The sequence below is a fragment of the Trichoderma aggressivum genome (assembly GCF_033847375.1).
Source record: "Trichoderma aggressivum f. europaeum strain CBS 100526 chromosome Unknown scaffold_024, whole genome shotgun sequence".
Taxonomy (NCBI): domain Eukaryota; kingdom Fungi; phylum Ascomycota; class Sordariomycetes; order Hypocreales; family Hypocreaceae; genus Trichoderma; species Trichoderma aggressivum.
Window position 1 is genome coordinate 289,810 of NW_026946390.1, and position 14,722 is coordinate 304,531.

At 50.4% G+C, this 14,722-nt stretch overlaps 5 protein-coding genes across 5 annotated transcripts; 2 read left to right on the forward strand and 3 right to left on the reverse strand.

Annotated features, from left to right (window-relative positions):
• Positions 1–1,085: 1,085 nt before the first annotated feature.
• Triagg1_6250 (uncharacterized protein) lies at positions 1,086–2,790 on the reverse strand (the record flags this gene model as incomplete). The annotated part of the gene is made up of 4 exons (XM_062900854.1): positions 1,086–1,174; positions 1,236–1,374; positions 1,435–2,715; positions 2,782–2,790. The coding sequence occupies 4 exons, from the start codon at positions 2,788–2,790 to the stop codon at positions 1,086–1,088; spliced, it is 1,518 nt and encodes a 505-aa protein (XP_062754796.1).
• Positions 2,791–4,507: 1,717 nt separating this feature from the next.
• On the forward strand, positions 4,508–5,766 carry Triagg1_6251 (uncharacterized protein; the record flags this gene model as incomplete). The annotated part of the gene is made up of 3 exons (XM_062900855.1): positions 4,508–5,462; positions 5,515–5,588; positions 5,656–5,766. 3 exons carry the CDS (start codon positions 4,508–4,510, stop codon positions 5,764–5,766), a joined length of 1,140 nt encoding a protein of 379 aa, XP_062754797.1.
• Positions 5,767–6,084: 318 nt separating this feature from the next.
• On the reverse strand, positions 6,085–8,136 carry Triagg1_6252 (uncharacterized protein; the record flags this gene model as incomplete). Its single annotated transcript, XM_062900856.1, has 1 exon — positions 6,085–8,136. The coding sequence occupies one exon, from the start codon at positions 8,134–8,136 to the stop codon at positions 6,085–6,087; it is 2,052 nt and encodes a 683-aa protein (XP_062754798.1).
• Positions 8,137–10,771: 2,635 nt separating this feature from the next.
• Positions 10,772–12,157, forward strand: Triagg1_6253 (uncharacterized protein; the record flags this gene model as incomplete). Its single annotated transcript, XM_062900857.1, has 2 exons — positions 10,772–10,938; positions 11,020–12,157. The coding sequence occupies 2 exons, from the start codon at positions 10,772–10,774 to the stop codon at positions 12,155–12,157; spliced, it is 1,305 nt and encodes a 434-aa protein (XP_062754799.1).
• A 791-nt stretch (positions 12,158–12,948) lies between these two features.
• Positions 12,949–14,042, reverse strand: Triagg1_6254 (uncharacterized protein; the record flags this gene model as incomplete). The annotated part of the gene is made up of 3 exons (XM_062900858.1): positions 12,949–13,431; positions 13,510–13,755; positions 13,986–14,042. The coding sequence occupies 3 exons, from the start codon at positions 14,040–14,042 to the stop codon at positions 12,949–12,951; spliced, it is 786 nt and encodes a 261-aa protein (XP_062754800.1).
• Between the last annotated feature and the right edge of the window lie 680 nt (positions 14,043–14,722).

Sequence of the window (14,722 nt, forward strand, 5' to 3'; positions counted from 1 at the left end):
GTCAGTATTCGAATATGCACGTCGTTGATGAAGGATGGTGTAAAAGGCTAGGCCAGGCTGAAGGCGACGAAAGACAAGCCACTAGTGAGATGTGTGGCTAGTTTGCATGTGTGGCGCAGTAACAAATCTCGCTACTTGAGCTTGGGCAAACGTCTCGAAGCATCTTCGTCATGAACATCATCTCTATATCTTCTCAAAATAGCATGCGTGATCAAATCTTTCATCATTATTATTCTCGTTCAAGTGTGATTAAGCGGTGGGTAATATTCGTGCATACTAGAGGCTCGTAAATGGAATGGCAAAACAAATGCAAGATCGCGACAAACACATCAAACAAGACAAAACACGAGAATGAACATGCATAAAACAAAACGCCGACAGAAAAACTCTCTCTAAGACTCATACAATTCAATTGTCATTCCGATTTGAAAGCCCCTTCCATAAACCAATCGTGATATGTGTACACTTTTTCTATCTCAGCCTTTGCCGGCTGAGGGGCGAGCTTCCTGATTCCTTCCTCTCCATGGTCACAGCTCGTCAGGGCTCCTCCAACTGGATCGAAGCGAAGCTTCAAAGAGCATCCGATGACGCGCCCAGCTCGTTCTCCCAATGTTTGGTCACTCGTTACCGGGGCCACCACAACAAGCCGACTCCAAGACTGGCAAACCGTTACCTTTCCTTTCCATCGCCCAAGACTCCAAGGCGCCTGCCTGTATCAAAAAAACAAATAAAGAAGCGCAAAACGGGATTTCCATGCTGAAATATTGAAAAACCAGACAATTGCAGACATAACCTGCTAGATATCAAACAATGAGAATGGTGATGCAATGTAGCCGAAATAATACGGCTCCCAGACCAAATGCTTCATAGCCGCTCATAACGATGCAGGGCCCAACAGGCCCAAACGCAGTATGCAAATAAAGCGACATATTATGGCGTGGTCGTGTTCACTTTCGTTGAGCAATTAGGTCGTGAGAGAGTCCAACGAATAGTGTTCGTATCCCAACTCTGAACGGAACTCGCAGTAATTCAAGACGCCAAAGTTGGGGGGGGAACAATGCGAGTGACAGCCAGCGTCGTCATAATCATGAAATTTGGTCCAAAGACAGGTGAAGATCCTCGATGCCGAATAACGACGCGTTCTTCTTGGCCCATTGGCGAGAAAGAATAGAAGCTGCAGTGGGTGTTAGCAACGAGATAGACACGCTGTCATGGATGAATGGATATCAAAATACCTTTGAGGAACTTCTTGCTAGCATACTTCTTGAAGAATGCTTCGTGAATGGGAGGTCGCGCTAGATAGTCAACCATGAGGTTGACAACAGGCTCGACCTCCTCCTCTGTGTAACCTGCATAATAGGCAATAGTTGCATCCTATCATGGAACATGTTAGCTAGTGCCATTGATAAAGTAGACCCGATTGTTTGTACGTACCCACTCGCCACGATCAAGCATGAGTCGCGCCAGATACATGGAAGCAGCAGCAACATGACTGGGGCGGTATGCCATGAATCGGTGGTCCAGCAAGCTAATCTCCGTAAGATACTTGCCAATGGTACGTGACTGGATATCATAGTTGTCCGCTTTGGAGACTCGGCGAAGGAAGTTCATAGGGTTGGGATAGCTGAGATCATAGTTAAGGGTGCTAAGAATGAAACGCTCCGCACTCAAAATCTCAGCCTCGCTGAAACCGTCATCGGCAATCTTCTTGAAGTTCTCCACGTGAGGAGACAGGACCTCTTCGTATTTGGAGGCAATAAACATGGCAGTGATACCGACAAGCTGGAGGCGGTCGAGTTGGACAACCTTTTCGGAGAGGAATCGATCGATGATGTTGACGGCCAGGAACAGAGTTTCGGGAAGCAGATGGAACCGAGTGTGAACCTCAATAAGCCAATCAATGAGAATTCCTCGCGTCTTCCACTCGAGGTCGTCCTGGTGAGACATGTAATCAGAGTTGGGAACTGATTGAACCTCGAGGTCTCTCAAGTAGTCGAAAATATCATTCGCATATTCGGCAACCATCAGAGGGTCGTCCAAGTCCTCCTCGTCGAGACTCTTGATGTTAGCAATCAGCTCGGCTTTTGCCAACTCCTCGGGATCTGGTTGTGAAGCGGCTTTGACTGGGGCGGCTTTGACTGGGGCGGCTTTGACTGGAGCGGCCTTGACGGGGGCAACTTTGGAGGAAGCAGCCTGAGGAGCCTTATTCTCAGAATCAACGACTTCAGAGCGAGCACGCTTCTCAGCATCCAGATGTGCCTTCTTGCGAGCGGGCTCCACAGCCTCGCGTACCACCTCCTCCTTGGGTGCAGCCGCCGGGACCTTTCTCTTGGGTGGAATTGTACCAGCTCCCGACTTCTTGATCTCTGGCTTCTTCACTTCCTTGCTGCTCAATGCTGTCCGACCAGCGGCAGGGCGAGTGCTCTTTTGAATGCCCGTAGGCTGAGCAGCCTTGGACACCAGACCCTTGGCCGCAGCCTTCTTTCCCTCAGCGGCATCGGTTTTGCTGACATTGCTGACATCGCCAAGTGCAGCGCGTTTCCTAAGTCCGGTGGCAGTGGTGGTGCTAACAGCTGCCTTCTTCGTTTGAAGGCCAACTTTGGAGGGAGGTGCTGAATCGTCCACGCTAAGAGCCGCCGCCTTGGCCCTGGTCATACGCGTGGTGGTGCTGTTCTCGTCATTCTCGTTAGAGATAACGCGGGTACGGGGTCGTCCCTGGGCATCGCGTCAGCACTCTTTCGCTGCAAGGTGAGCTCAATGTCGATGGCAAGAAATACTCACGGGAGGCATATTCGAAAATATGAACTGTGATGAAGAACTAGTGGTGGTGTTAATAGCTTCGAAGCCTAACATTGTTTGCCCCAACATGTCAGCCGAACAGAACGCGTCGAGAAGAATAAAAATCGAAAGCGTGCAGACGATGAAGATAATTTGATTCAACTCAAGGGAGTTGCCAGAAGATCTCCTGAGACATTCATCTGAAGACAAGGGGGTCGGAATGTTACTGACCTCGAGATGGCGAGGTTAAATTAAAGAACCGACACGCCTAGTGAGGCAGGAATGCTGCGAGAAATAGAGTCAATGACTGGGCTAAGGGTATTTGAGTTGAACGGGCTCGATGCCAAGTAGAGTGACTATGGGTAACAGTAAAGGACAGGCGGCCGGAAGGGTATCAACAAGCACGATTGGAGATGATGCAAAGTGTTTATGAAAGAGGATAGTGGTGAGGGCGAGGTGTGTTTTGAGGAGAAACGCACAGGGAGCGCGGAGTGGGCCGGCGCGGATGGGGTACGTACCTCGACACAGTTGGCGCGGCTCGCGATTTTGATCCAAGGCAGCGTTGCCAGGCAGGGGAGAAGAATGATGTGTGGGCTAAGGCAGAAAAAAGAGAAAAAAAAGAAAAAGAGCCTATGACAATGCACCCTTTTGTGTATGAAGCTAGCCAGGGCTAGGTAAGGAACAAAGGGAGGAGAGAACACTATGCGAGTGCTGTACTTGTATGAGTAGTCATGCGTTGAGGTGAGGGCCAGCTGTTGATATCACTATCGCTTCGGGACAGCGGTGAAGAAAGGCTTTTTGCTACCCGGCCGGTGAAGAGATGCTGGTCTGGTCTGGTCTGGTCTGGTCAGGCCGATTGACGCCGGGTCGAGGCTCAACGAGTGGACTAGGATGGCGATACAGGGAGGGGAGAGGGAGAGAGAGGATGTGTGTCGATACGATACGGTGGGATACGATACGATACTGCACTCCGTAGAGAAAGAAAAAAAACAAGACTAAGAGACAGCTTCCAGAATTGCACGAGTACGGATACCAGCCAGAAGCGGGCGGGCGACGAGTGGAGGCCAAAGCGACGACTCACAACGCGCCGTTTGGCGGAATCTCGCGGGGCCGGGGGGTAGAGGCCGGAATAGGCCAATGTCAACAGTAGCAACGGCAGGGCAACGGGGGTCTGATTGGCTGGACGCGATCGCGCGAGCTTTTTTTGCAGTGGCTGGATGCCTGGCAGTCTGTGGCAGATGCCCGTGTGGAACTGAGCCTCGCTGTGGCTGGTCGCGCGGCCCTAAAACTTGAAAAGTCAATGCCCTGCGCCAGGCTGGTCTGTGCTCTGATTAGGTAATTGCATAGTTGAGCTCTTGCGCCGGGGTCCAATGCAAGCGATTCGGCACAACGTTTTTCAGAGCTCCGTTGAAATTTCAACGTGGGACATCCGAAAAGACAGCCGCCAGAAGTCGTTCGATTGCGACAGCGAGGCCAAACTGCTCGACGACGACCGGCACGGCGCTTGCAGACTTTGTGAGCCGTTGGGCATCGTCTTGTCCAGCTCCCAGCGCACTCCAGCTTTCGTTTTAAGAGGCTGCTCTGGGCCAATTGCTGGGCTGTGAGAACTTCGAGCACTGACAAGGTCCCCCCCACCACGAATGTCATAAACGATCAGAATAGGAAATCACCATATCCCTCGATACCAAACCTATACTTTCTTCTCTTCCTGGCCAACTACAGGACCAACATGCTGCAGCCAAGGATGTCCATTGCCCCGGCTCTTCGCAGCCGCAGCCTCCTCGCTGCCTTCAACAATCTCTCCTTGAGGGCTTATGCCACCAAGTCCAAGACCAGCAGCAGTGCCGGCCGTGCCAGTGAGACGTCAGCCAGCACCAATAGGCCCTCGAACCAATCCGTCATGTTGCGCACCTACAAGCCCAGGACTCCCGGTGTTCGACACTTGCGGCGACCTATAAACGACCACCTCTGGAAGGGACGGCCATTCCTCCCTCTGACAATTCCGAAAAAGGGCCAGGGCAAGGGTGGGCGAAACGTGTATGGTAGAATCACCGTCAGGCACCGAGGAGGTGGTGCCAAGAGGAGAATACGCACAGTCGATTTTATACGATGGCGCCCTGGACCGCATCTGGTCGAGCGGATCGAATATGACCCTGGACGTAGCGCTCATATCGCTCTGGTCACAGAGCAAGCCACTGGACAAAAATCGTACATTATTGCTTCCGATGGACTGAGAGCTGGTGACATCGTCCACAGTTACCGCGCCGGTATCCCACAGGATCTCCTCGACAGCATGGGTGGTGTTATCGACCCCGGTATTCTTGCGGCCAAGACAGCCTTCAAAGGAAACTGCTTGCCAATGCACATGATTCCAGTTGGTACGACGGTCTTCTGTGTTGGCTCTGCTGCAAAGCGAGGGGCCGTCTTCTGTCGGAGTGCGGGTACTTCTGCCACAGTGGTGAACAAGAACGAAGAGACAAAGGATGACGGTACAAAGATCATGACTGGAAAATACGTCGAGATCCGGCTTCAGAGCGGCGAAGTCCGCCGTGTGAGCAAAGATGCGTGCGCCACCATTGGAGTTGCCAGCAATGTCCACCACCATTATCGCCAACTCGGCAAGGCTGGTCGAAGCCGGTGGTTGGGTATTCGACCTACCGTCCGTGGTGTGGCCATGAACAAAGGTAATTTGCCCACATCTTTCTATTTGTGCAAGCAACTAACAGTTGTCCATAGTTGATCACCCTCACGGTGGTGGTCGAGGAAAATCAAAGGGTAATCGTCATCCTGTGACGCCTTGGGGCCGACCGGTAAGTTTCAAGATTCATTCTCAACTATACAATACATGGGGGAAAACTAATAGAAATATCACTATAGACCAAGAGCGGTTACAAGACTCGCCGTACGCACAACATCAACAAGTGGGTTGTGACGCCCCGGCCACGCAACCATGGCAAGCGGAGAGACAAGAGGTCGTCCAAGGAGTGATTTTGAAGCAGTCCATTAGATGCCGTGATGAGGGGGAAGATGACATGAAGCTATGTATATGCGCCGGCAGCAAGCACTGTGCTGTAGCTCTGCGCGATTGTATATTATGTGCTATTATTGATATGCCTAGTGAGGCCAAATATTTTACGAACACACGTTCAAAAACTGCCACGAGCAATACATGTTTGAATGTGAATATCAGTGGGCTGTAAGAAATGCATTCGAAGACGCCAAAATGCATGGCTGTCCCATGCAAAGATATACAAAGATGTACGACTGTAACGGCTCGGATTCATCATCTCATACCGTGAGTATCTCCTATCTACCCAGCGTCTTGAGGATGCTCTGTATATTGTTTATCTTAGCCCACGAACGTAGCGTGTCCCCGTAAGCGCCTTTCAGCTCAATATCAGCACCATTCTCAAGCAGCAGCTGAACAACAGCTTCATGTCCTTTTATAGTTGCTTGTAAAAGCGCCGTTGACATATCTCCATCTCTTGCCCAGATATTAGCACCATTCTCAAGCAGCAGCTTAACAACAGCCCCATGTCCGTTCTCAGCTGCTCTTATAAGCGGCGTTGACCTAACTGCGTCTCTTGCCTCAATATCAGCACTATTTTCAAGTAATAGCTTAACAGCAGCCTCACACCCTCTTCTAGCAGTTAGTAAAAGGGGCGTCTGCCCACAATAATCTCTTGGCTCCATGTCAGCGCCATTTTCAAGCAGCAGCTTAACGATGGCCTCATGCCCTTTCTCCGCAGCCTTGGAAAGCGGCGTCTGTCCGTCTTTATCTTCTACCTCGATTTCAGCCCCGTTCTCAAGCAGCATCTTAACAATAATCTCATGGTTGTTTGTAGCAGCCCACAAAAGCGGCGTGTGGGAATCATATCTTGCCTCGATATCGACCGCCTTCTCGAGTAACAGCTTGACAATGGCCTCGTGCCCATGCTGGGCGGCCCATGAAAGCGGCGTCTGATTCGAATTGTTCTGAAAATCCGCATTGACGTCGCTTCGAGCGAGTAGCATCTTAACAAGCGCTTCGTGACGGCCCATCACCGCGTGCCATAGCACCGTCCGTCCTTGATCATCTGCCAAGTCTGCCGTAAAATCGCTTCGGGTGAGCCACAGCCATACAGCATCTCGGTCTCCAGCTTGCGCCACGCGGAATAATTCGCTAGTAATCTGGGCATTCATCACTGATGATAGCCATTTTCTGCCGTAATTGCCGTCGTCGATGATGCTCTGTTTTCCGGAACCTTCGGCTTGACCCGTAGGCGTCATGCGCCCCCTTCGTATACATATCTTTCTCATCGGATATTGCCATCTTCGGAACTTGTAGAGGTCAACGCTTTCAAACTCTTCACTCCGAGCTCGTTCAAATAGTTCCATTGTCAGAGCTGTATCTTTCACAAAGATGGCGATAGGCTTGGTTGCTCTATCCCTCTCTGCACATTGAAGAATTACCATCCCTAGCCCTCCACGAGCCAGACCAATAAATCGGGCTTCTAGATGTATTCCTCTGCTGCTCACAGTGAGAGGCGCGCTGGAGTCACCAAAAGGACTGTAATGAATGACGCCGTCAGAATTGCTAAATGCATCTGGAGATGTGGCCAGAAGTCCACCGCGGGTATCTGAGGATTTCCAGGCGAGTATACTGTGGTCGGTCGAAATCTTCATGATTTCCTCTTGAAGCCTAATAAAAGCTCGTTCACCTTCTCCATAGAGTAACGGCATATTAATGCCAAATATGCCCATCAAACAATAGGCACGATCTTCAACCCTCGTAGTTTTCCTCCAAGAAGCCCAGGACATCCTTTGCGCAACAGTAGCTGTTTCAAGATCAGCACCGGATAAGATGTTGACGGGGATGCGCGTTTGAGCAGATACCGCTTCTTGTAAACTTTTCTTCGTCCCCAGGTCGTTCCAATCCTTGTCGAGAAAGTAAACCTCAGCAGGTGCGAGCAGCTCTTGCAAGGTCCAACCCCTCGTAAACCATTCGCTCTTTTTAAAGGTATACATTGATTGCACGTCAGAGAGATATGCATAGCATCTTCCAGCCTTATAATACCAAAGGTACATGGAGTTGATTGCCTCGGATAGCTCTGCGCTACTTGTCTTGTCAATGCAGCACGAGTCGATCCAAACATATTGAAATGCGTCAGATTTTGCTCTGACACAGCATCGATTTATCTTTTCGAAAGCCTTTATCTTGTTCTCATTCGTAAAGTCCTCCTTCTCCCATATCCGGTTCTGCACATCTTGTAGATTGAGTTCGTAGTTATACCATCTATGCGACAGAATGGCATAGTTTGGAATTTCGCCAAATCCAAATTCCTTAATCTCCAGTGTGACGGTATCAAGCAGTCTCATTGTATGACCTATATCTCGTCTATTATTCGGCCGATTCGTAGAATAATTGGATCGAAAAGATTGGGTATTCAATCGATCTTGATTTAAAAAGTTCGCTTCTTCCTATTCCTGCGACAATAGATCTTGACGCAGCCAAAGTCGGCAGACTCGACGGCGCTGGTTTTCCGTCTCAATGGCAGGTTTTGGTTTTGGTATATACGGCTTGGTTCAATTGCAAAGAGTGGTCCGAAAAGCGCGCCGATTACGAGAAAACTCATTACACAAGGTGTGTGTCTCTGAAATAACATCGTTGGGCAGCGTTGGGCATAAAGGAGAATATCAAATCCAGCCGCTTGGTGATACCATCACAGCTGCCAACCAATAACAATTGGATTACTTTGGTAGATAGGTACCTAGGTACTATACGTTCTCATGCTGGTACGACACGATGGTACCCAACAGAGCCTCGTACTAAGGGGATCATGAGGTCCCTTGGACTGCATGATCCCGGGCTCATTGCATATAAGATGAGTTCGTAGCGATTCATTCTTAGTATAAAGAGAACAGAGGAGGATGAAGGAGTTTGAAGGATTTTCATTCTGTGTTAGTGTCGACTCTATCTACAACTCATGTGACTTACACTTGCCTCTATGAGAAGCGGATGACAAGGTCGATCCTATGCACCCAGCGCCCACTTTTGGCTCTTTGAACATTGGTCACAGTCTAAAAAAAAGGTCTTTCATCTCATGCCTCACTTACATCGAAAAGGAAATAATTTAAAAAAAAAAGATGTAAGGATATTTTGCCCAAAGCAATAACCACTGAGTTAGCAAAGGAGGGGCGGATCAGAAACACAAAGGGGTAGCGCCGTTACATTCAGGGAACATCAACAAAGCGCTTCACCTGCTGAAAAAGATCCAACTAATCCACTACTAGCCCATGAAGAGCATAATCTACACAAAGCAAATAGGCAACATGCTGCGAACCGTCTCTCCTATTTGCCATATGGATGTCTTGTTTTTTCGGCAGCCCAAAGGTGAGCTAGCCCGTTTTGTTCGTATATACGAGTATCTCCGCTTAAGGAGAGGCACATCTCGTGTAACCCTTGGCGCCTTGCATCCAAGAGAGATTGCATTGTATGATGAGGTAACGGGCAACTGAGCTTTGGTACTTGTTACTCCGTACTAAATGCCTGGCCACTGATTGGCGCCGGGTGCAATTGGCCAATTCTCAGCCATAATGCTAGCTATACGTGGACGGAGTACGCCGTCATTGGTCTTTTCTACAAAGGCAAGGGTGAACAGGGTAGAGCTGTAGAAGTGGTTTGTACTTCTAGGTCCTGGTCGGTTAGTAAGTACTAAAAGGAGCGGTACTGGTAGAGAAATACCTACCGGTAACCAATGGAACTGAATTGATATAGTAGTCATGAATTGAAACCTGAACATACTTGGCCTATGAGGGATGCTTGTCAATTTAACGTTGATTTAACCTCTTTGCAACGGTAAATCACGGCAGGATGGATGGACAAGTCGAGCCCAGCGGGAGAAGTGCCAAGAAGCCAAGAGCCGGCGCGAGCTACGTCAGAAAGAGAAGGGACAGGGGGCAGCGCTTGCCAAGAGTTTCCAATGCTCCTTCCAATGGCTGCTGGGGCACCGCTGGGAAGGCGCCAGCCAGCCAAGAGCACACGACCCACTTCCTCATCCAGATCGAACACATTCTGCTCCATGTCCAGAAGGTACGGGCGTGTGTAGGTACTCTCTCGTACCTGACTTTTTGCACTGCCGGCTTATTGCTGCTCCATGCTGCTAAACTTGGCCCATGCCAGCATCGCAGGTGACTCCGGAGTACCGGCTCACCTCCAGATTCTTCTTACACAACCGTCACCTGCTGCGTATTTCCCGGGTATCGTCTGGTAGGGTCTACTGCGTATCTTAGCACTTGGTCCTAATATAGTACGTTTTGCCCGAGAGGTAAGCATCATGTTCCGATTCTTTGAGCACGGCCACTTTGTCTCCTCCACTGCACAGACACCAAAGCCCTAACTACTGCTAATCCTCTCCCCCCCCCTTCTGCTCTCCTCGAGTTGGAATCAACAATGCTGTACTTAAGGTGACAGACAATTCTTCACATCCTCTTTTTCTTTTCTTTCTCCCACTGCTCCGTTTCGCCTCTCCTTATTTCGGTCAGGCATGCAGCTAGCATGACTTGATTCATCGCAACAAGCTTCATCCCCATTCAAAACCCACCCCCTGCGACATGTGTGAGACTGCAGACAAGAAACAGCAGATCCGATTACTTACCACCTGTTAGCCGCCTCCAGTGGCCATTCGCGGGCTGTGCAGCGGTTGCCACGCGTCCCCTTGGATCGACACCACTGTGGAATCCAGCTCGCCTCGATAAAACCGAGAACCGAGCAAATCGATGCCCTTATAGCGGCGCCACATCCACTGAAGCGGAGAGAGATCTGAGCCTGGCCACACCACACCAAACCCCGGCCTGGGCCTCTTAACTTTAATTCATTCCTACCTCCTTAACCTGTTGCTAGGTGGTCAATCCTTTATTATACCCGCCGTTAGCCTCGCCGCTCTCTTATAGGCCCCTGGCCCCCTTCTCAACTTCCCTCTCCTGCTAGAAGCAGATGTCACCATATCGCAGAATGTCCCGCGCCGGGTCTGAGGCCAAGATGGGAAGACCCTCGATTAGACTCATCTCGTCATACATCTTCGACTGGATCATTCTCATTGTTGTTGCTGGCATCGGCTACGTCCTCGGTGTCATTACGCCCAACAAGCGGCCCTTTTCCCTGGTCAATCCAGACATCTCGTGAGTTTCATGTCACGTCTCTGTTGAGAAGAGGCCAACCGGATGTTGTCTTCGCACAGTCAGCTAACAGCAGCACCTTAGTTTCCCTTTTACAGAACATGAGACCGTCCCGGACTGGCTGCTCTTTGTCTTGAGCTGCGGCGTCCCTGCCGTCATCATCGTCATTGTCTCCATCATCTTTGTCCCTGGAGCCACAGTGCCCAAGAACACCCCTGCTTCACTGATATGGAAACGTAAGCTATGGGAGCTTCACATTGGCCTGCTGGGACTCCTGATGTCTGTTGCCTGTGGCTTCTTCTTCATCAGCGGTATCAAGAACATGTGTGGCAAGCCTCGGCCTGATCTCCTCGCACGATGCCTGCCAGACCTGGAGAACGCATCCAAGTTCCTGATTGGCGGCTTCCAAGGAGAATCCAAGTTGGGCAACAGCATTGGCCAGCTCTATTCGGCAGACATCTGCCAGCAGACTGACAAGGCCAAGCTCAATGACGGCTTCCGAAGCTATCCCAGTGGCCACTCTGCCGCCTCTGCGGGTGGCCTCCTCTATCTCTCACTCTTCCTTGCTAGTAAATTTGCCGTCACCATGCCATTTGTGGCAACGGGGACCTCTTCATCCAGCCACGACGTGCATGCCGCATTCCCTTCTCGCTTGGGATCTGCAGTCGAGCAGTACGACGACGAGGCATCCGCTCCCATGACGGGCAAAGGCGCAAACACGAACATCGCATACAACTCCAGCATCCAGTCTCTGCGTCGTCAGGCAGCAGCTCCCCCTATCTATCTCCTAGTCATCACTGTGGCACCATTTTGCCTCGCCATTTTCATAGCAGCTTCCCGCTGGTTTGATTTCCGACACCACGGTTTTGATATTTTGTTTGGCTTTTGCATTGGTGTCTTTACTGCTCTCTTCAGCTTCAGATATTATCATCTACCCATTACTGTCGGAGCTGGTTGGGCGTGGGGTCCTCGCAGTCCAGATAGGGCTTTCTGGGCTGGTGTTGGTCGACTGGGCTATGTTGGTGAAAAGGATGTTGAGCGTGGAATGGCCGTTTCTGCCAATTACGGAGTGTCCACGGATGTCGAAGCGCGAGGTGCTTCTCTTTCAGGGCCCGCAACGACGAGCTACAGGTCTCCGGTTTCGAGGAATGACCCCTACCAGGATGTCGAATTACACAATTTGAACGAGGGGACGAGCCAAGGGGCACAGCACGGGAATTGATTCGAGAGTTTTTAAATGATACCCATCTCCTAGCGAGGAGATTGCAGTAGGAAAACAAGGGAGAGTCCCTCGAAGGAGAAAATGGTCTTTTTTTGTTATCTTCTCCCTTTTCGAAGGGTCAGGTATATATATGTCAGGAATAGCTGTGCTCTAATATTAAACATGTAAATTTCGTCTACTTGGCTGTAACACCTCGACATTCGTGATTGTGTTGAGACACTTGAAGATGCATTCACGAAATTAAGTGGCATGGTTGAAGATGAGATCCAAATGATATAATTCTTCTGCTAGAACAACTACATCAATCCTTACAACATCATATTCACCTTACAGGACATCATACTAGACTGGGGCAAGAATCAGGCCAGGCATCAGGTTCATCACAGCATTAAAAGACAGAATACACATTAGTTTAATGGGCAAAAAGTTCAATGCGTACATAGAGATTCAAAAAGCCAGAGCTTGGTTTGTTCCCCTCCGCCGCCGCCGCCGCCGCCGCCAAACGCCTGTCCGTACAACAAAAAAACAAAGAAAAAGGGGGACCTATGTAGAGGGGGATTGAAAGAGGAGAAAGATGGGATGGCGTAAAGCTGAAGAGGTGAAGAATGGGAATAACAAGGAGAGCTTGACTCTGGGTAAACCGCGTAAAAGCATAATCATCGTGGCTCTCTTGTGCATAAAATTTTCAGTCCTTTCCTCATTTCCCCCCAAGAAAAAAATATTTCCCTTATTCCCTTTTTTTTTTCAAGTGTGTGAATTTGTATTTTCCCTTCTTTTCCGTCCCATCTCGCTCACATAGGTCCCTCAATCAGCCTCATGTTGCTGTTGTTTCCATCGACTCCCTCGAATTCGACATCATCGTCTTCTTCCTCCTCTTCCTCTTCCATCTGCTCCTCTCTGAAGCCAGACTCAATCTCCAGTTTGCGCAGTCTCCTCCGCATGTCATCTCTCTTCAGGTCCTGCCACCGGACGAGGGCCGCGGCGGCGTGTACTTTGAAGCCGTAGACGCGGGGGATGTATCGCTCGATGCTCTTGGAGGGGATGAGCGCTGGGTAGACCTGGAAGATGATGTTGTGGAAGGAGGTGCCGAAGTAGGCACCGTCGATGGAGGCGTGGCGAGACGACTTCGGGTTGTAGAGATCCTCGCAGCGGGCGCAGTAGAGCTTGACTGGTTTGAGGTTGGGGATGTCGGAGAGGCCCATGGGGAGGAGGGGGTGGGAGTGGCAGTTGACGCGAGGGCATTTTCCAAACTCGGCCTTCTTATACTTGTCGAGCTGTTTCGAGAACCGTCAGTTAACAAAAACCGGACTTGTAGACTGGGGAGATGAAGCCAAGGACGGGGGAGACAATACCATTTTCGTCAGGCCGCGCGTTGTGACAATGTATCGCGCGTGCACCAGGCCGTAGAGGTGCCTGGCCGAGCTCTCAATGGTCTCGCGCATATCATCGTCGCAGTCGAGGTCAAAGACATCCGTCACCAGATCGAGCGCATACTGGTAGTACTGGACCTCGGTGTTGAGGCCAGTCAGGTTGAAGCGATCCGTCAGGTAGTCCTCGTCGATCTCGCAAAAGTATTCGTTGCCTCTAGATGAGATGAACTGCGGAGGGCGGCGCGTTAGCTTTGGTCTGAAGTGCCTTTTTCATCCCGTTTTCTTGGTTTGGTATCACAATGGCATCGCGTCTTCCTCTCTGTGGGTTTGAACATGCACCAGCAGGACTTTGTTGCTGCCCATACAGCGTTGCATTGGGCTACGAATGGGAGGGGAGGCAAGGCAAGGGATAGATGGAGGGCGGATAGACAAGCCGCAGAGACGCAAAGGCAACTCACCCAGTCCCGCCAATAGCTGGTGTAGTCACTATCGGACTCGCTCACGTAGTCATCCATCGTAGAAGCACGAAAAAGCAGAGATGACGAAGAAAAAGAAGCAGCAGAGATTGAAGCTGCGGAAGCTGGACGAGGCTGCAAGCAACCAGGCAGCAAGCGTCAAAAGAGGGCGGAGAAAAAAGCCGGTCGGGGGGCGAGGCGATAATCGCAGAGTCGGAACCACAATTATGCCCGTGAGACGAGGGCGAGAGGATTCGAGATTTCCCGAGGCAGAGTCGCGCTGGGAGGCGAAGGGCAAGGGAAGGCCGTGAGTGTATCTCGACTTTTGGGAGCGGATGGCGGTTGGCGGTTGATGGTGGGGGAGCGGGATTGTTTCTTTGGGGCGATAACGTGACTGGGCGGTTGCTAGTGGCCAGCACTAACAAAGAGAGGCTCTGGCGAATCTGTATGGCTGGGTAGGTACGATAACGCTGGATTAACTGAGCTACGGTTAAGGAGAAGACAGTTGAGTCAGCGGTTAATTGTATTTACATATTGAAATATATACAGAAAAGAAATTAAAAATCACCTGATTCTTTGGTTAGATTCATAAACCAAATTCAAGCACTTGCGGATACGGCCTTTCCCTATCCTGATTAAGGCCCGTGTAGCCGCCATAGCACAACATGAAGCTCACGCAAGGGACAGGGGACAAGGAGCATCCCAGCTCTCATCTACATACCTAGGTCCCATGATAGGTA